The 21,979-nt window shown below is 42.8% G+C and overlaps 1 protein-coding gene across 9 annotated transcripts in view; it reads left to right on the top strand.

Annotated features, from left to right (window-relative positions):
* Window positions 1-1,076: 1,076 nt before the first annotated feature.
* nav2a (neuron navigator 2a) overlaps window positions 1,077-21,979 on the top strand; it is a 118,041-nt gene continuing 97,138 nt past the window's right edge. For 8 of the 9 annotated variants that reach the window (XM_039794513.1, XM_039794502.1, XM_039794506.1 and 5 more), the window contains exon 1: window positions 1,077-1,997. In XM_039794513.1, the coding sequence (XP_039650447.1) occupies window positions 1,779-1,997 (219 nt within the window). In that variant the 5' untranslated portion in view covers window positions 1,077-1,778. Of the gene's footprint in view, window positions 1,998-20,341; window positions 20,471-21,979 lie in introns of those variants that run through there. The other variant, XM_039794507.1, reaches the window with a different exon arrangement.

The raw sequence follows: 21,979 nt of genomic DNA, 5'->3' as shown, positions 1-21,979 counted from the left end.
AAATTACCAGCATTGACTCATGTCTCTAATGCTGGTAATAATTATGTTAAGTTGTTTGGTTTGGATGGTGGAATGCAGACATTGTGTTTAAGATGCTTTTTTTTCATTTGCCACAAAATGTACAGACATTCATGCTCCACAGAGGATGTATCACAGTGAATCAATGACATTGATTCACTGAGTTTTCATCTGGTGCCACCACAGACAGTAAAAAAATATGGACGAGGTGTCTCCACTTTCTCTCTGCTGTACAAGTGAAGCCAAAATATCCCGGATACGGGTGCCGCTATCTTGTAGTTTTGGAGCCAGAGTCGGCGCAATAGTGATCGGGCGGTGCAGCCACGGTATTGAAGTCCCGCCCGTACACCCGCCCCACCAATCACGAGTCAATCACAGCTGTCAATCATGGCGTTTCACCCCATTTTTATAGCATCACGTAACTTATTATAACCAAAATTATCTGAAATATTTCACTGAATAAGTGACAACCTTGACCTGCTGGTGGCTAGATGAAAAGCCTGGGGGATTATCAGAGTCAGTAGGTTCATCTTCTAGGGAACATGAATGTCTGTACAAAATATCATGCCAAATCCACATGACAAAACACTTCAACACAAAAAGCTGATTTAAAAAAATCCTTAAATCCAACAAAAATGAGTTAAATTAAAAAAGTGGTCTGGTATGATTTGTTCATTGCTATGGAAAATACATAGTTTAATGTGACCCACATAAATACTGGAGGAATTGTCACTTATTGCTCGTGGGATTCAACTCCTTCACAAGCAAAGCAAAATGATCACGCTAAACTGGCAAACCCTAAACTCAAGATGAGATTAAATAGCTCCCCAAGATGGGCATTTTTGTATGAAAAGAAAGTAAGAGAAATAGAGAGGCAGGCTGGAGGAGCATACTGAGTAGATGTGTTGAGCTTTTCTCCACATATGTCAGTCCTGATCTAAGCCACACCTGCTGCTAACCACGACTTAGAGAGAGAGAGAGAGAGAGAGAGAGAGAGAGAGAGAGAGCAGCAGAGTGGAGTGTGTTTCAGGCTGTGTAGTCACAGGCTGAGCAGTCGTTGAAGCGAGCGGTCGCTATATCACCACTGCCTTTTCTTTTTTTCTTTCTCCATCTCTCGGTCTCTCCTCAACGGAGCTCGGTCTTTCCTCCTGTCATCCTGAAGCGATGGTGTAGTTAACAGGGCTTTGTGGGAGAGGAACTGCCCTGCCCTCCTTTAGGATCTTTTTGCCAATCGCTGACTCTCACTCGGTGCTGGAAAAAAACGGGAAGGGAACACTTGCTCTGCCACCAGGCAACTGGGGAATCCTCTGAGTGTAAAGTGGGATTTTTGATTTTTTTTTTTCCTGGACTTTGCACAGTGGATTTTCTCCAATTTTCATCTGGACACATTTTATTTTAAAGAACACTGTGAGGAGGATTTGGTCTTTTCTACAAGATATAAAGAGCTGAAGCTACTTGACGCCAAGAAACAGGTGGAATCGGTGGGTTTTAAGCCCCCCACTGCATGTTGGGGAGCTCAGCTCACCCCCCTGCTGAGATCCAGCAGGAGCAGCCAAGACCCGGACACAGACAAATTACACATTACACACATTACCAAGTTGCAGATCAGGTGCAAACTGCACATGTGTTCCTTCAATCCGCTAACACCTTTACAGCTGGACCATATGTGAGTTAAAAAGGAGTCTTGCTGACTAGTAGCAGAGTCTCCATCTCAGTGTGAGAGGGAGGGGAGCGTGCGGTCAACAGGCGGTCAGGAGAAGATGCCAGCCATCCTGGTGGCCTCAAAGATGAAATCAGGACTCCCCAAACCCAAACCGGTGCACAGCGCCATTCCCATCCCCCAGAACCACAGAAGGCCGTCAGCTCTAGCGCTGCCTTCGGCGCCCCTCAAGACCCAGATCCCCTCGCTGGGCCAGCAGGTGGGCGCAGGACCCCCAAAAAGCATCACACCAGGGTCAGAGGATGGAGAAGACACTCAGGTCAGGATGTAAAACTGTAAACCTCCACCCACACCTACTGAGTGGTGTTCCACTGTCCTACTTACAGACATCCACTGTCATTTTGGCCCTTTATATTAGATCTCTATCCACCTAAGTACTTATTACTCAATACAGCCACTATCTAATGAATGTAGGTGGTGTTGGCTCACAGCCTACTCAGCAAGATGTTGTAGAAGGTACAATATGTGGTTTAGTTCATTTTGAACATTGCTGGATAAAATAATAGTTCTCTGCCTCCAAAATCCTCTCTCGCTAAATATTGTGTAAAGATCTCGGCAGGTATCTTTTACAATAGTATTTAATTTGACTAATTAGTGATTTGATTCTTCAAATTAATAACCCTAAAAATCATAGTGATGGCTTTGGTTTCCGTCCCATTATGATCTAAATGCTGTTTTACGAGATTTTACTGTCTGACGAGGATGAAATTATGAAGGAAAATCGATAACTGAGTGTTTTTGGCATTAACATGGAAAGACGTTCAGTCCTTGCAGGAAAAGTCACTTTGCTATTCCTTTGCGACAACATCAGCTCAGTTGTCGGTCTCTTCAGATTGTGTCAATGTGTGTTCATGTATTTCTGTGTCTTTCTCTTTCCTCAGCCGTGGTGGCTCTTTAAATGATAATCTTTTGTAAATCAATACACATCATTTCAGTACTTTCTCTGGCTCCATTTGGCATAACAGAAATACAATGCCAAATTCAGTAATTTCCTGGAAGGAGACGGAGCAGGCTGTGTCTCTGCTGTCCAGGATGGCAGCGTAGCAGGATATCAGGGGGGCTGTTGTGCTGTGTTTGTGTGAAATATTGGCTGCACTTAGCAACCCCACACAAACGTCTGCAGCGGCGAGAGGCATCGTTCTAACGCCATGTAAGGCAGTGAAGGGAAGGTGTCTGTGTTTGTGTGTATTAGAGGGCCAGCATGTGCATCCTTGGCAACCTGTCTTAACGGCAAGCGTGACTGAGGCGTCCAGCACTCTGTTGTTTAGGATACAAATTTGAATCTGGCGTAAAGATGATGATCGTGTGAGGAGACACAGGAGCCCCGCGCTACCGGACACGGCGCGCGTCCGCTGCTGGTGTCGTTTGTTTGGTGGCTAATCACGTTTTCTCACTGACCTACTTTCCGTGACTTTCTATCTCATCTCTGTCCTTTTTTCTCTCCCTCTCTTCATCCCTGTTGTGCTGATGAATCAACCGTCTTCACCCTCGGCTGGGTTAACCCGTGACCTTCCTGACCAGCAGCAGAGATGGATTGCAGTACATAACTGCAATATTCGCATCACTGCTGCTGACTGTGTTGTGTGTGTGTGTGTGTGTGTGTGTTATGTGAGTGTTTTCAAAATGTTTGCTGTGTGTGTGTGTGTGTGTGTGTGTGTGTGTGTGTGTGTGTGTGTGTGTGTGTGTGTGTGTGTGTGTGTGTGTGTGTGTAGCACATTTATGTGAGTCTTTTCTAAAATTTCAGGCAATGGAATCACCTTACCTTAACTACAGTGCTGTACATTATGTTGGTCACCTAATTTTATCAGGAAAAAATGAAAGGTGCTCCAAGTGATGTTGGGTGACGTTATTCTTGTTGACGTTCAAAGTATTTTCAAACAAAAGGAGACTAGCTCGCCCCTCCCTCCTCCTCATCCCGTCCCCTCCCTTCTAAATAAATAGGATTTCTACATCAGAGTTGCAGGTATCTGTGTTCATCTCCTTGAGAAGAACAGTTGTGTACCACATCTGCATAGAAACCAAGCATGTCAGTTTCATCGTAAACTACATAATAAAGATACAATTTTACTTATAGCACAGACGCTAAAAAAGGGGCATAGAAAATAATTAAAAGATTAAATACGAGATAAAACAAAAATATTTTTACACTATTGGCCCTCAGATTGAAAAAAAGAAATGGATAGATTCTCTAATAGTCCGTGGTTATCCCTTTAAAACAGGGCAAGATTGTTATTGGACTCATAGCTCAGCTTGATCGTCCTCATTTCTGGACTGTGTCTGCTGGGCTTCACTCCAGGGACTGACTGAACTAGAGGAAGGCCAGAGCGGCAGAACCGCTGGTGAGGACGCTGCATCGCTGTGTCTGTCGGTCCTCAGTGTGAACCCAATCAGCTCTGAGGGCAGAGTGAGATGAGAAGAGGCTCTCTGGAGAAATGGAGGCTGCTTTATGTTTTTGGCGCTTTCACGACCGACTTGGGAGACACAATGTTGAGACTCTTTCCTTTAGTCTAATAATCAGGAAAAATTCATTCTCCCAAAACAATTTTTCTAGAGCTGCCATTTTGCACCAACAATCATACACGGCGAAAAATCCATCATAGGAGAGGCGGAGAGACCAATTTCAGCACCCACAGTGGCAACAAATAGACATGAATCCAGTACAGTCATAAGAGTGGGTTGAGGATTGAGTCATTTCTCAACTAGGAAAACTGCTCTTACTATCTATGTCACTGTCAGTTTGTTTTTATTTGACATTTATTAAACGAGGATGGTCTCTTGAGATCTAAATCAAAATCCAAACACATAAGGAAGAAAAGTAAAGAAAGGAATAAGGATACTATATTAATAACATTCATTTCACTAGGAAATGCCTGAATGCACCAAAACACCAAAATGCATTGAACATGACACCGATAACTACCAGCAGCACACGTTTGCAGTTATCTGAGGGATTAGTGAAGTCATGGCAGAGTGTTGTCGAGGCCTCGCTTCTACCAAAGATCCAGCTGGTTGACCCAGTTGGCACTAAACACACAAACATGTTGTGTACACCTGTAACAAGGAGTTAATCCATAATGCAATGAGAGCAGGAGGCAGAAGGCGACATCCAGGTTGTGTTTACAGACAGGAGAGAGGACAGTACAGTCTGTCTGTATACTTAGCTGTGTGTGTGTTGTGGTGTTGTGTTGTAGGCCAGGAAAAATATGAATCACGATTTTTTTAGCTTAGAATTGATATCATGATTCTCTGCCACGATTTTTTTCTCACCAAGTGTTTTTTTTGGCACCTATAGCACATTGCGCATCACCACAAGCCTGTATACATGGAGGCTTCAATGAATAAAGAAAATGAAGTACATACTGGCCATTTAAGTACAGTAGGCTACCAAAAATAGTGACATACAGTATAACACATTGAACTAAATATGGCCCTGATACAGGCTCTATCTGAACTCCTTGAACATGTCTTTACATAATTAAAACATGTCAATCAACATGCTGCAGCTACAGCTTCAGTCTCTAGAGAAATGGAGTTTGTCAATTGCCAATTTAAGTACAGTATCAAAAACAGAATGATTTCTTAGCACACTCTTTAACTGCTTGCCTTTTATAGAATTAACATTCAACTGGCCATTCAAGTAGGTTACCAAAAATAGAAGTTTAATGCACTGCGCTGAATATGGCCCTGAACATGGCTGTAAATAGGCTAATTGAAACGTCTTTCGGACCTCTTGCCTTGTACGGCAAGAGGTCATCATATTGCACTTTGTGGTGATGTTTGAGGTGCTGGTAAAGATTTGTGGTGTTACCTTGCGGTGCTGCAACGAGAGCAGGTCTATTGTGTTGTGGTGTGTGTGGTGTGTTGTGTATGTGAAGTCTGGCACAATCTGCTGAATCTGATGTAAAGGTGATAGTCTGGAAATGTGTGTGTTGTGTGTGTGTGTGTGTGTGTGTTGTGTGTGGTCTTTCCGTCTCATGTGTGAAACCATATGAAAAGATAAGCTGTTCTGACCTTTAACCTTTTACCATACTGTTATTACAGAGAGAATGCCTGCACAGATATTCTGCTGCCCTCTAGTGGCTGTGTTTTTACCCTACACCCGATTCCATTCACAAACACTAGCAGGAGGTGTGTGTGTGTGTGTGTGTGTGTGTGTGTGTGTGTGTGTGTGTGTGTGTGTGTGTGTGTGTGTGTGTGTGTGTGTGTGTGTGTGTGTGTGTGTGTGTGTGTGTGTGTGTGTGCGCTTCCCTATTCATCTTTAATGCGTCAGTTTCATCCCCGGCCTCCTTATCTTTCTCTCTGAGTGTTTTCTTTCTCCCTCGCTCTCTCACTCTTTCATTTCAAGTTTTCATTGTTGCCAGCTCATTAATTCTCAGCTACAGCTTTGAAAAAGAAAAGGTTCAAACGAAGAATCTCTGAAGGCCACATTCGCAATGGAAGACCCTGAAAAATAAATTCTGACGCTACGTAGAGCATAGACCATTATAATTCATGAACACACACACACACACACACACACACACACACAGTCAAATGCTCTCTCACACATGAGCACACAACACATAGAGAGATTTGTCTGTGTGCCAGTGTGATAAGGAGCTCATATCTTAATAAGTATCTTTCCAGATAAAGGCTTAAGTCAGGCTCTGTGTAAAGACTGGCTTTATTAGACTTATTATGAAAGCACACCACGGCCTGAGAGCTAAATCCCAATCACATAAGAAACATATTGGGACTGGTGAAGAGGGTCACAGGCCACGTCAGCTAATATTTACTAAGATGATCATGCTGTAAATAAACCAGGATCCACAACTTAGGCAGCCACATATCCAGGAGAGAAGAGCTTAGTCTGGATATCTAATCATCACTGTGTGATAGATGCATCAATGACGCAGAGCTCCTTAAATCAACTTCCTTCGTTCTTGAAGATGTGTAATTGCCTGAGATTTCCCTAATTTGAATAATTTAAATTGGGTGTAATTTCATTCTAGGAATTGGTTTGACCGTGAACCTGCAATATCCAGCAATATGTGTGAACTCATTTAATTATTATGGATTCAAAGCTAATTAAATGACCCTTAATGGCCAACTATGGATCAATGACGATGGAGGTTAGCGATTAGACTCAGACTCGATATATACATTTGGGGTGAAAACCAAGCAGGAAAACCGGGGAATGACATATTTAGTTGCCTGGTTATTCATTCAGGTAAACTGTAGTTATTAATTTGATGCCTGTGTTTCCCCTCTAACATTCAAAAACACCTGAATAGTTGAGCATTAAACTGTTGCTAACATCAACATTTTTCCTTTTAGTTTAGTTACATTTGCTAAAACTATCCACAAAAGATCAGTTTACAACTTTTTTTGACAAGTTATAATGAGATATAATAAGAGATTAAGTTATGTTCTGCCTCTATTTAGAAGTGAACGTAGGCTCACAGCAACTTAATACTATAGGCCTATAGTGTCTGGCTTATATCCAGCATGTAGCTAATGTTGGAAAGCGTTCTGCGTGTGGCGTCTGCGAGGGATGTGCAGGTTACCTTTCCCCCAAACACGGACACACATACGTACATACAGATACTCGATAGATAAATGGAATATAATTAGGTTTTTCTCTGTTGGTGGGACAAAACAAGCAATTTAAAGATGTCATCTTGAGTCCGTCAAATGGGTACCTTTTGACATTTTCGGACAAATAATCAAGATATGTCATGCTGTCCCATGATGGACTTTCAAGCCAGGCGTTTGATTCTAGAGAAAGAAAACCACCTAACAGTTGATACAGGTATGGTTAAAACTAATGAATAATTCAAATGTCCGCATCAACCTTTAAAACCCATTTCACTTGACCCCTAGAAGAGCTCTCTCTCATGTCAAAGAGCCTCCCCCCCCCCACAGCATCCTGTATCCTGTGAAAGGCAATAATGATTTTTTTTATGGCTTTAGCATCCAGCCAGAGTCTCCTGAAGACCCGGCCCAGCAGGTGAGAGTGAAAGGCAAAGAACCGTCGTGCTGCATTAGATTGCTAATGCCCGCCCACAGGACGACAGATTGGGTGGGGGTATGGGTGACTATATATTGCTGCCTTTTTGCCATTACCATGACAAAGGGCCACACATGCACATATGTCTCCTCAGGAGGAGGTGCAAGTTAAAGCCAGATTTAATGGATGTTTGGGTGATTCATTGTTGGAGAGTTCATTGTTCAAAGGAATAACCAAGGTTTTAACAGACTGCAAGAGTTCAGACCGAGAGCACAGGAAGAAAGGACATGTCTTGTTAGGGCTTGTGAGTGACCCTCATGCATTCAACTTATGCACTTTATCATTTTGTGTTTGTATCAGTTACAGTTTTCATGTGAAAAGCCTCATTTTTTAAATCAGAAAGCCATCAGAAAGTGTCAAAGAGTCTTTTTTTCTTCTTCTTTTTGTCGAGGCTATTTTCTTTAGTTCCTGAAAGCAGTCACTTTGGAGATAAGAGGTTTTCACCCAACAGCGACCCACACATGTGTTACAATCTGCATCAGGCAGGTGGAAGCCCATGTTGCTGTTGATAAGAGCAACACCGCACCTCTGTGTGCTCTCTCAGAGAACACAGAGATGGTCGTCGTGCAGCTTCATGCGGCTGGGCTGATACCAGGAGGGGCTTCAATCACAGGCAGACTGCGGTCAGATGGTGAAGTCTGTGGCTTTTATCTGACGATGAAGAGGCAGGTGCTCCCCCTGCAGCCAGTGCCACCAGTGAAATGGCACTGGCTGGGTGCAGGGTTTCCTGCAGGATTTGTATAGATTAGTGGTGCCACGCTTTAGATTTTTAAGTCTTCTTCAAGGTGCTGAAGGTGCACCTTGTTAAACTCATGGTGCATTCAAGTGTGCCTTGTAAACTCTGAGAAACTCAAACTGTTGTCGTAAAGTGCATTGCCGTCACTGCTAAAAATGTTTTTAAATTGGATTTGGAGAATCGTGACAACCCTAGTATAGATGTCAAATAATTATTCGGGTTTCCTACTGTAGATCCAACTTTGCTCCTAATTTCATGAAATTTGAAAAACTGTAGTCATGATGCATAATGTATCTGAGAAGCCTACATCTGTTTTAAAGGTTTTTACTTGCTAGAAGAAATGTGTTTTTTTAATTTAATAAAAAAAAAAAAAAACATTATGTTTAATTTGCTTTTTAACTGTTTTTTAATCATAAAGCTCAATGTTTGAAGTGAAAGTCTCCTTCTGTGAATGGGCAGGTAATCTCAAAGGTTAAACTTTAGGAATAAACGATCAGTGCACATTTCCAAAAGAAAACCTGTTCCGGTGTAGCTAGAGTTGATGTTTCAGAGAATGGAGGGATCTTAACCTCAAGATTCAGAGTTTTGTCTTGTTGGATGGCAGGAAACAGTAAAATCATAAAACACATTTTGTAATCAATAAATCACCCTGGTGCTAGAGTAATTTCAAATACCTTTTATAGTTTAATGTCTACCTTTTGGGTTTCTTATATTCTGTTCGATATCTTCTCGATAAAATAAAAAATTCAAGAGAAAATGTTCAGTTTCTTTCCTTGAACATGTGAAAAGCTCAGCTTCTTTGAGGATACACATTGATCATATGGCAGTTGGCTCCAGTCATGACCTCATCTCTGCCTAATGTGTCTCGATCAGATTCCACTTCCTGTGCGGTTGTCCCCTCGCCTTCCCGTGTGAGGTCATGGCTGAGGACATAACCATATTAATTAAGACCGGGCATCTGCTTCTCTTGAGTCAACGTCCTTCCATTGATCCTACCCCCCAAAAGGTGACCTCCTCTTCAGTTTCTCCTTCTCTGCTTCCCTTGCGTTAGTTGTCACAGGGAGCCCGTTGGTGCAGACAAACGGGTCATTGTGAGTGGCGCCCCCTGGGGAATCGATGCTGCAGAGGCGGTTAGACTAACGCAATCAGCTCCATCTCTGTCTGGAAACAGAAGGCAGTGTGGGAAAAAAAAAAGAGCAGGACAGGCCAGGAGGTATAGGTCAGCAGGGCTGAATTCACCCTCCCCAGAGAATTTCCGTGTCCGGGGTCAACAAGGACTGAGAGGCAGGTTGGATAACTTCATGACCTCTGTTGAGCCAGCAGAACGCCGATGACGTCTGCTGGTCTGGCTTTGATACAACAAATCAGCCTCAGAACGATTTACATCTAGTACAGTAAATAAAGGGGACATTATTTGTACAAATTTGGAAAACACAGTACCTCTCACACAGTGTAAAAAGACAACATATCAAGTCATATGATATACAGCATATCAAATACATACAAATACACATGTATACATGGGAACATATGATTCATGCAATAGTGACCATAATTACTGTTCACCATGTGATCACCATCACATTAGTTGTCCTGCTCGAATGAAACGTAAAAGTTTAGTGGAAACTAGTCTTTAGAAGTCACTATTTCATCAAAATTACCATAAAGAAGTTGATGTGTCTGGATATGTTGGTCAATAAAATGTTAAAGCCACAACTAGACCATCTTCATCGCTGAGACAGGTTGTAAACAAACCCTAGTTTAGTTCATTTTACCTACCATACCTACTATAGCTGTGCACGCACACAGTTTATAAATAAAATAGATGACTGTAATGAACAGAGTCAACTTTATAGGACTTTTATCACCTAGATGTATCATAATATGATATATTATGCCGTATATTTAATCTTGCAAACTGTGCTTCCAGCTGCAGTGGTTCTCAGCTGTGCTCTGAGGTTGATGGGACTCTCTAAACAGGCACGAATACAGCTATGAAATATTTCTTGGCTTTCCGTCAGCTCTCGGGTAGTAAAAAGATTTCCACATCTCTCCATTCATCTGTGTTCTCGTGCAGCTCCAGGGAGCTTTTTATTCCTCTGATTTTAACCTGTGTGTGTGTGTGTGTGTGTGTGTGTGTGTGTGTGTGTGTGTGTGTGTGTGTGTGTGTGTGTGTGTGTGTGTGCTCGCTCGCTCAGTTGACATAGGCAGTCTCTAGGTGTTGAATCCAAAGAAGGGGCTGTAAATCTGCCATTCAAGAAGCTTTTCAGTGATTCTAAGCACACCAAGTCTCTCCATTTCCCACCCATCATTACACATGCACACAAACACATAAAAAGCCACAGTGCATACAAGGCAAAAACATATAAAAACAAATCGCATCTCGATCTTTCAAAAAAATATAATTTATTAAAACAAATGAATATTTATATATACAGAAGATGGTATCTGTCCAGATGACACTGTCAAAACTGTCTATCTTCACTACACAATACACAATTTTTATGTTTGCATTCATTACGGGTGGAAATCACCAGATGCCCCACAATACGATAGTATCACATGTATTACCTTTTTTCCAACTTCAAATTATGTCCCCCAAAGGAACACTTTGTCAACATCTGTTTTATCAAAAAAGACTGCATCATCTCGTGTACTGAAAAAGCAAATCATTTTATTTTTCTAGTACCAAAAAGTTTAATTTATATAATAAAAGATTGATACTTGGTGTCCTTACCGTATCAATACAGTATTGCCACGGAAAATATCGGCAAACTATGCTGTATCGATTCCCGTATTCATGTTACCTGGTTAGTTGATTAATTTTTACTGCAGACAAATAGAGAAGTGACACCAGACACCAGACAATCTGTCATCTTACCAGTACTCCCTTGTGATTGTTGCCGGCAAAAATCCTTGATTATGCGGCACGTTTTCTTAAAAAATGCAATGGAATATTCGGGATATTTATGCAATTTTATGCAATGAAATTGCGCGAACTTGCAAAAATTGCGGGAACTTGCAAAAACTGCGGTTTGATGAAAAAGAGAAAAAAAAGTGATTCCCCCAACACCCTGCTTTTCGATGATGTTCACGTCGTGTAATTACATCACTTCATAACGTTGCCATGGCAAGAGGGGAAAATGGCTGCTCTTGTGTGAAGTAAACGCAACATTTTTCAACTTTCTGTAAAGACAAATGTGACTTTTTTTGCAACGAAATTGCGGGAATTATGAAATCATGCAAGCCCCGCATATTTTGCACGGAAATTGGCAATTTATGCGGCGTATTTGAAAAAATGCGGCCCCCGCATAAATATGTGGACTTTGGCTGATTATGCATTGAATTATGCGATCACATAATCGCGTTTTTCTGGAGGGACTGTCTTACAAGTTACACGTATGAAATGAATTTATCTTATATTGTTCAATACAAGCATGACATTCTCAGTATGTGCCAACTTTTGACATTTATGTCCTTCCGTACAACATTGTTTAAAGGTAAATAAAAGAGAAGTCAATAAAAAGACAAATAGAGTAGTCAGTCTACATTTACCTCCACAGTAGACCCTTGTCCTATTGCTTTGTTGCATGTCTCTTTACCCCCAGTGAGTCCATATGTCCCTCGCCCCCACCCTTCACCCAGAACGGAACAGCCAGGCAGCAGGGCCATCCCAACCCCCCCCACCATCACCCCAATCTTCCTACCCAGCCTCGAGAGCTCTGAGGTGGAGGTCCCCCAAAACAAAGGGCCCTCCCTGGCAGGGTTATCCCCCCCCCATTGTCCCTGACACACTGAGGTTTATCTGGGACTGTGAAAGGAACCATACTCAGCCCATTCACTGCGGCTGCACTTAATGAGCTTGTTGAAGGCCTGTGCTAAAACTTAAACGCAAGACCTAAATGCTGACATATTCTCTTCTTGTAGCGCCAGAATGTCATTAAATCAATGCTGGTTAGGAGCAATGGGGGACTAATGTTTCTGTGGTGCGGAAGGCTGAGTAGATGGGCTTCTTTTTGTGGTGTGTTAGCTTGGTGAAATACTGTATGGTATAGAAAACTGCATGGGCAGTATTCATTTCTGTTCAAAAAGTAAAGATGATTTCTTAATAGCCTCTAGCCGCTGTCGTGATCTGATCTGTTGCCACTGTTGTGATGTCCTCCTCAGTGGGTAATCTGTTGACGAAACCGAGAGTCTTTAAGTGCCACTTTTCTGCAACCTCAACTTCAACACGCAATGCTCACGTGTCTTAAAATAGGAGCCGTGTTTTGTTAATGAAATTCAGGTGAAAGTCCGTGACCGTTAAGTGGCCGCACTTTCCCTTGCAGTGCATTTCAGCTGTAAAATGTCTGTTGTTTTTATTCTACATAAAATGCTTAATTCTTCCACCAGACAATGGATGTTAAAGATGTCACGAACCAGCTATAAGTTGCATCGCTGCTGTGTTTTAGTAATTGGGGGTAGAGAAGCAGTAGAGAAAACCGCACAGGTCGTTACTTTCTACTGTCTACATGGCTTCAGTATTATTGTTGTTTCGTGAAGCTTAAAGCCTTTTTGTGCAGCCTCCTGGAAGTGATCATGCATCCCCCTACTGTGGGAACTTTCTGTAAATCTTGGGCCTTTCCCAAAATTCAAATTCGGCTTGTAATTTGTGGTCAGTGGTGGGGTGCGTGTGTGTGCACAGGGGGTTGGAACTCGCTCAAACGGAGGGCATCCTGTGCTGTGGACTCTCTTACACACACACTCACACATACATAAATGCTTAGGTTATGAACCCACTGCACACATGAACATAAATACACACATGCAGCTGCTGCAATGTGATGTGGGTGACGGCTGATCAGAGACCGGACTGCTCCGTCTCTGGTCGGGGAAAATAAAACTTGGCTTTTTTTTAACAGACAGCAGAGGAGCTGGTTAAAGAAATAATAAATAGAAAAGAGACGGTTAGCGTTGAGTTCCGTGTGGTTTGGCCTCTGAGCTCTGAACTTCCCACCATCCAGTCTCTCCACTGTTATCAAGGATGCACCGATCATCCCTTTCTGTTCATTTTCCTCACTTTTTTTGTCATGGAGGGCCTCGGCTGTCGGGGGAAGGGTCTAAGAAGGTTAAGAGGGCTGTCCTTTTCTTTTTCTTTCTCCTCCCCAAATGACCGATGGTCCATTGAAGAGCAATAGCACAATGTGTTGCCGTGGGCAAAGGAGGAGGGGAAGGGGGGGGGAACCACTCCTCCTCTGCTCGGTGCGTTTGGTTTGGCTGCCTCTCAGAGCGGCAGCAGAGGCCGCGGAGCTCCTCTTGCCTTTCGCCTCCTGCGTTTATTTTTCCCTCCTCCATGTCCCAGAGTGGGTGGAGAGAAGCTGCAGGCGCTCACCTCTCCCCCCTCCCCTTGAGGCATACAGAGACCTGCTGGGGCTTGAGAAAACAGCAGCTCTACCATTGCCTCTGGATCTACATGGTACACTCATTCAGGACTATTTTTCCAAAACCTCTGAGGATTTTAGCATTTTGCTGCAGCTCTGTGGGTCCAGTTTGGTCTACAACTGGTTCTGATGGATTTTATTTGGGCCTGGCTGGCCAACCAGCAGTCCTCCTCAGTGTGAGACAGGTGTCTCTGAGGAAGGACGCTGCAAGAAGGAACATGAGTTTGATGCTGTGCCGCTGGGAGCAGAACAATTTCACCATGAAACTGGTAGGCTGAACACTTCCAGGTCATCACAAAGCTCAAACACCAGGGGGCCGTTAAAAATGTATTGCTTTTCCGTGCATATAAAATCCTAGCTGGGCCAATAGGTTTTTTTCTCTGTCTCAGTCCTTTTATGAACACAGTGTTCACATCTTTATCCTGCCTTTCTTTCATGTCTCACTTAGATTCTTTTTCCACTTTGTGTTTATGTATCAGTGTAAATTCTTTTCTCATCAGCCCAAAGCCTTACAGTAGCTGTGGTGTTAGATTGCAGGCACGCAATGGATTAGTGGCGCTCGTTTTAATATCATAGGAAAGTGCTGAAGGCGAGCTTCCTAGTTTTCCCCTCACCTGATACTAGCTTCACTTTGATGTCTGCGTGGGAACTTAAAATAGGCTTAGAAAGGACTCCAACCAGAGTTTTGCGGCACATTTGCGTATTTGTATGTGCATTCTTCTTTCAAGCATTTATAGGAAAAGGTCTTTGGTTCTGCTTTGTTGCCCTCTGTTTGGTGTGATATATGTACGATGCCACAGATATGGTAAATATTCAACAGGGTCTGGGACACTGTGATAAAAGACAGGGCTGGCCGGGTGCAGATAGGTCATGCTGTGCAAATGAGGGGAAAAAAGATCTTTGTAATGGCTGATGTATATGATAAAAGTAGGAAGCAGCAGATTTAATAAAAGTCAGATTATATAATGAGCACCCTGTTGAGTTTACACATAACACAGCCGGATGGGACACTCTATCTCTCTCTCTCTCTCTCTTTCTCTTCTCCCGGTCTTTCTTGGTGTCTGTCTTTCTTTCTGCCATGGTCCTTATCTGGATCTCCCGAGCTAACAGAGGAAGGGGAGATGGAAGCAGAGGAGGTTATTACCAGAGTCTAGAGATGAGCCGATAAGAAGGCTAGTTTAATTACACACCGCTAACCTCCACACAGCATGACTGACGGGATGCCGGTGGGCCACAGGGTCAGCGTGTGTGTGTGTGTGTGTGTGTGTGTGTGTGTGTGTGTGTGTGTGTGTGTGTGTGTGTGTGTGTGTGTGTGTGTGTGTGTGTGTGTGTGTGTGTGTGTGTGTGTGTGTGTGTGTGTGTGTGTGTGTGTGTGTGTGTGTGTGCGTGTGTGTGCGTGTGTAAGATAGTCTGGCAAAGGGATAACAGACAGGCACACACTTCCAGAAATTAAAATAACCTTCCTTTTTATTATGAAGTGTAGTCAATATCCAAAACCCTCTCTGTTATATTAGAGCTCTATTGATTATTTGATTGTCATGGTCCTTATGTCAACATATGACCTATGCAGCGTAAATCAAAATGTATTATTTATGTGTTTAATCCTGATTACAGACATAACACCATACACAGAAAAGAATAATACATTGGCACTATCATAGATTTTTTTTTAGTGAAGGTATATACTGTAGTGTTCATGTGGTGCACTGTGGTACTTTGTGTGTAATACTGTTTGTGTGCAGCCTTGACAGACTCTCACTTGCCCCAGCACGCATTTAACTAACTGCTCTTTTGTTTTTCCAATTACTGTTTTGATGAACTTACTGAGAAAGGTTTTTGTTGTCTGTAGAGGTTCAACTAAATCCCCCCAGGTGGTTTGACAACTGAAGGAAGTGGAATTCAACAACCTGTCTTGAATAGGGTTTTAAAATCTCTAACTCCAGTGAGTTGGATTCAGATTTCTTCAGTAGGGCTGAAACCAACGATTATTTTCATTGTTGATTAATCTGTCGATTGATTGAGACGAGATGACATCCTCAAATATCTCGTTTTTTTCCCCCACAACTCAAAGATATTCAGTTTACTGTCATAGAGGAATGAAGAAACTAAAAAAATATCCACATTTAAGAAGCAGCAATCAGAGAATTTGTATGACTTTTATGACTCAAACCGATTATTCAAAATAGTTGGCGATTAATTTAATAGTTGACAACTAATCAATTAATCTTCAGCAGCTCTATTCTCCAGACAACACTTTAAATTGTTTATGTGCAATTGAACCTTGCTTTAAAAAAAGAAAGATGACCTTAATAACATTTCATACATTTTTGATAGCCGTGAAGAGAATGTTCAAAGTTAACAAGCAGCCAACGTCTTGAGCTTGAGTCAAACCCAGGATGTTACAGGTATGTCATGCAACTTAGCCTTAGTGCACCTGGAACTTCGGCCACATGGAGGGGAGGACATACAACAATGGTCTCTGGCCAGATTTGAACTCAGGAGATTGCAGCAGAATTTAGGATGTGCATTTGATTACTAGGCAACAGGACATCCCTGCATAGATAATGCATAAACCAATTGAAAGATTACATTATATTTAGGGGTTAAGAAAGTCATCTCCACTCTGTTGAGTCAACTCAAAAAGAAATGATATTGTTGAGATCTGAAGCTTAGAACAGAGCTTATATTCTAGTGTCTAGTCCTTCACTGCTGCTGTACACCTGCAGAGTGAGGATGTGGTTTTTAAGGTCCAGAGGCAGCTGTGTCTGAGGGGAAATCAGTTCTATCATTGCATATGGCTTGTTCACTCATACAGTACTACTAATAAGCTAAGCCATTTTTAATAACACTTGCTGTGCTGCTGTGCTCTCATGTGCATCAGACTGCATGTCTCAGGATTTGTCCTGATCAGATGTTTGGGCGGCAGACACTGCTGTGCAGCAACCAACACACCAATTCAGGGGAGTAAGTCTAGTATTCGATTCAATATTATCATATTCTGGATTAACCTCCTAAATATTTGGGCATTGTCAGATTAAGGATGTCAGGGTAAATGATGTACACAGGCATTATCAAAACTAGCACTATTGGGTGCAAAATGTCTGCAATTTAAGGGACATGTTTTTCCACCCACTTGCAGTGATTTTCAAACCAGTTTATGTATCACATGTACAGATGACCACACACGCAAACTGAAGTCTCTTGGCTTTCTGATGGATGACTCAGTTTCCCATACACTAAATTGCAGAGTTCCTGCCAAGTCGTTTTGTCTACCATGTGCTGGTATGGCCTCCATGCCTCACAAAGCCACATGTCTTTCATGTGCCAAACGGAGAGCAAGCAGAGACATGAGGGCTCATTTAGAGCGGCCTTTTTCAGCTTTCTGTGGGCTAAAGCCACTTTAGAGGTCTGTGTGAGTGCAACAGAGAGCGGACTGGGGGGAGGAGTAGCTGCCAGGGGCCCCACAGACCAAAAAGCATCCACTGTGCATCCTGCTGGGAGCTGAGAAGAAGAAGAAGAAGAAGAAGCAGCTCCAGCTGCAGTAGTGATGGAGTGGAGAGAGTGGAGTGAAGGCAATTTATGCACACTGTCACCTTTTCAAGCACCCCCTATCTTTCTATGTCTCAGGTTATGTTTCTTCCCTCTGTTTTCCTGTACTTCCCTAGATAGCAGGACAGACACTGACAACTAAAGCCACTGCAGGAACGTAACATAGTGTAATGTGTAGACATTGTCAGGTTCTGCTTGTGTTTTCTCTAATCTCAGCCCAAGTGGTTTGACACACTGGGCTCTTTGGGCCAACATTGGACACTATTTTGGATGAATATGTCTGCTTTCATCAGAAACGTTATAGTAGCAGTCCTGCATTTGTCTCTGGTTTGACTTGCATCAAGCAGCTATGACATTTAAAGGTGTCTAAAACAATTGTATTTAACTGAAGTAATCCATATGGACTGTATGAAATCAAACTGAATTGAGTCAACCGATCAGCCTTTATGCCTTTTTAGACAGTAGAGTTGGAAAGATTAGAAGAGAGGCGGGATAACATGCATGCACCTCAGCCAACTGAGCCACCAGGAGGCTTTAGTCCAGTATCAGTGGTAAAGCACAGGGCGGGGGGCCTTGTTTCCTGAATAAAGCATCACAGCAGCTGGCAGAGCAGACTGCAGTCCTCTGTTGTCATATCATACTGACCAGGGACACCGATTTCTCAGAAGCCATCTGTCTGTGTCTGCTAGTGGTCACTGGGAGCTGTGCACACGATGATTCCTTTCGCCCAGCGTGTGTTGACTTATTTAAGCAAAAGATGGGTTCCTTGCATTCACAGAGTCTTGGGTGACTACACGTTAGGTGGGACAGAGAAGGTAACACACACAATCATAAGTGGGAGATGATCACCTGCACCCATCTACCACTCGTTCCCCTCCTTGCATCCTTCTGTTAGATTATTGTGTGGGTGTATCCATCATTTTCCCACCAGCCATCTGCGAGCCGGGCCAGACTGGGTCAGAGGGGATGTGTCGCCACATGTCGCCCTCAGCCTGCTGCAGCACGGAGCTCCGCCGAGTCCTTATCGATGAGACTCAGCGTGGTCATGCAGCAGGAGGGGTCGCCGACAAGAATACGTGTTATCTAAGTCGGCCAGTGGGTTGTTATAGAGATCACCTTTTTAACCTTAAGAACTACAGCGTGTGTAGTAGAAGAGCATTAAAGATGGCTGAGGAAATTGGAGGATTTAGAGGATTTGTTATAAATCATTACGGTCAAGAAATCCTTTAGCAGGTTTCGAGAGTTGACCGTGACTTATTATCACACAGTGGGGAGGCGGTGCATGAAGAATTAGGTTACTTGTTTACACCAAGCCAATGTCCTTTTTTTTTCTTCTTACAAACCCTTTGAAACTAGCTCCTACAGCAAGTACACTATGCCGATGTGTGTTGGCAAGCATACCTGCATGAGAGACGAGTATTGCAGGCCTTGTCAGCAGTATCCGCTGCCTGCTTTTCTCTGTTCTTTCCTTTCTAAACGTTTTATTTAAGCAGCATATGTCTAAGCCCCAAGGTGACACCGTCATGCTTCAGCTTTGGCCAAATGTCACACTTCAAGGCCCCTCTGATTAGCTCAAGTGCTGAAGTATGATCTTTGAGCAAAAATGAACTCTCTAACCCCCTCACTACATACATTTCTATTTCCACCCCTGCCTTGCAGAAAGTCTGTGCACACCACTGCTTGTCAACAGCAGAGGAAGGTGTGATGGAGTTGAGAAAAGAACATCTGCCTTCATATTCTTAGTAAAAGTGTGGAGATGTTCTGGGCAGCTTCGAGGTGTGAATTGATGTCAGTGTGTTAATATGGAGCAGGACCATGCTAATGTCAGCACATTACTTTGCTGGTTAAAATAAATAATACAATAGTGGGATTCAAACAGTAGTACAACCCTTCCAGGGAGATCTGAGACCTCCCATATGAACTTGTGTGTGTGTGTGGGGGGGGAGGGGGTAATGTACAACACCAGGTGTGTCAGCATTGGAAGCTCTGTCACATCAAGGTAAGACATCTGTCTCGGACACAGGGGGCAACTCTAGTTGCCTGGATGACCACATATAATGTTGAGCCAGTACAGCACAAGACACGGCTCGGTTAAGGCAGCATACCATCATAGGTTGGCCGTGATGCCTAGCAGGTAGACAATATTGGTAGTCAGAGTGATTTCCCCATGCTGTGAGGCTGCAGTATACTATACTGTGGACAATTAATAGATTCAGTTTAGGAGTTTATGGCTTTGGTGAATCTTCGCAAAACAACAAATGGGCAAGTAGCTACACCTACTATTAGTCCAATTTAGGAACTACAGAGGAATTACAGATTGTCTCAACAGAAGAAGTGCATTATCTTGGCTGAAAAATGTCTGTCATGCTGTAACATGTGTTAATAACACTAATCTGTTGTCTGCTTCACTAACAATTATCAAGATATGTACTCTACATGAGATGCAATCAAATTTGCTAAAACACAGATTGCCCATTTATTTTTTATTTTTATGTTGCTGGTCTTATCTCTGTACCAGTAGCAAAAGAGGGAACTGAGTCAGGGTGTCTGACTCAGACAGACTGAATGAGAGAGGGAGAGAAGGTTAAAAGTGTCAGAGTGTCTGAGGGCTTCACTGTGAAGCAATCTGAAGGGGTGAGAGAGAGGTAAGGGAGAGGTACATACAGTATAAAGAGAGGAGGAGTAAAGCATGTCCTGTTCAAACAGACAACAAGCCAGACAGACCCGCAGAGCTGTTACGGAGATGTGAGAGGGACAGGAGAGTCGTCAAACAGCATGGCTATATTTACCCGCTCCTCCTCGCCTTCATGACAGAGCACACTCGTCTCGTGGTCTCCTGGAAGTTTGTGGACCTCTAGTTGTTTGCTTTGCCCGGTTAGTTGTCTTTATCAAGGTAACGGGCCCACATGGCGGAGAATGGCGGCCTCACGGTGCCGGCCAGGAGCTACAGCCGCTTCTCCTGCAAAAACTACAAACTGGTAAGAACCCAGTGAGAGAAGGCGGGGCTTAGTGTAGTGAGGGCTTAAGAAGATGTCATTCATGCATTTCTGCTTAGGCTGTACCTGTTGATAAACTAAGAAGAGTTTTTCTGTGCTGTAATTTGTTCGTCCATGAAGTGAACTGACAGTAACACAAAGGAAACCATTCACAGTGAAGACAAAAAGGTTCTGTAGTGTTTCTACCACAGACATTAACCGCGAGGAACCTGGGAGTGATGAGAGAAACAGACATAAGAGGAAGGGTCAGCTTGAAATAGAAACGTCAGGGTTAGAGCCAGATCTCCAGGAGCAGCCGGGAATTATTTTAGAAGCCCCCTGACAGAGAGGCAGGTAACAGACACTGTGAGTTGAACAAACACATTAGAGCTTAGCGTTGGGATTTGCTTCTACCTCGTAAACCCCTGGATGTCCTAAACATGGTCAGTGGAAGAGGCTCCACACTTCACGTTCAAAGGTAGATTTCCTTTGAAAAGGTAGAAGAAAGCACTGTTATCCGAGCATGTCTTCTGTAGAGTCAGCACTGTGCCATTACCTGAGTTATAACGAGAGCTGTTTAAGTCCTGGCTCCCTATGAAAGCTTCTCTGGAGTGATAGCACTTTATAGCAGCTTTGGCCCCGCCGTATTCTCTTTATAGTTCTTGCTCATGTCGGTAGATTAGTTCATAATGGCGTGTTAAGTGCAGCGCTTTTCAGGTTGCCTACTGAACCATGAAAGTAATGAGGCTAATAGTCCTGAAGTTATCAACATAATTGTTTCTGGAAAGCTGTGCGTCGTCAACGTATGTGAGAACTGAACTGTGCTTCCATGGACAGACCTGAGGATTTGTGTTACTTTTGTTATGTGAAAAAATTCTGTCACTGCTTTGTGATTTTTCTGCTTGAACGTCAAAGGAAAGACTAAATTGTCCTCGACAGGTTGAGTAAATTCTGCCTTTCAGTTATGAAACCGTATTAAAACCCACTGGGTGAATGAAAAATGCATCATCATCATCATCAAGCTAAACATACACAGACCAAAGGTGTTGAGCACATTAAACATATGGCTGCTGTCACAGGAACAAATAGTGAATTCTGTTTTTGTGATTTTCATTCATTTACCTAAATGAAGAGCTTAGGTGGTCAGCAGGTTAAGCAAATAGGTTCCTTCTGGATCTCTGGGAGTTGTTCTGTGATAATTGCACACCAAACAGACTCAATTTAAAGTGATTTCTCTAAAATATTTTGACCATTTATTTTTTGTTAATTTGAAAAGAAATGTGGTAACGTTAAAACATTCATCTTGAAAATCATCATAATATAAGAGCTACAACTAACGAGTATTTCATTGTCAATTATTTTCTCTAATCGATTAGTTGTTTGGTCTATAAAATGCCAGAAAATTGTGAAAAAATATCAATTATCATTTCCCAATGTCCAAGATAACCTCAAATATCGTTTTTTTTCCCACAACTCAAAGATATTCAGTTAACTGTTAAAGAGGTGGAATAA

This window comes from Perca fluviatilis, chromosome 3 (genome assembly GCF_010015445.1).
Source record: "Perca fluviatilis chromosome 3, GENO_Pfluv_1.0, whole genome shotgun sequence".
Lineage (NCBI taxonomy): Eukaryota > Metazoa > Chordata > Actinopteri > Perciformes > Percidae > Perca > Perca fluviatilis.
Note: the sequence above shows the minus strand (reverse complement) of the source record. Positions and strands in the feature narration are given on the sequence as shown.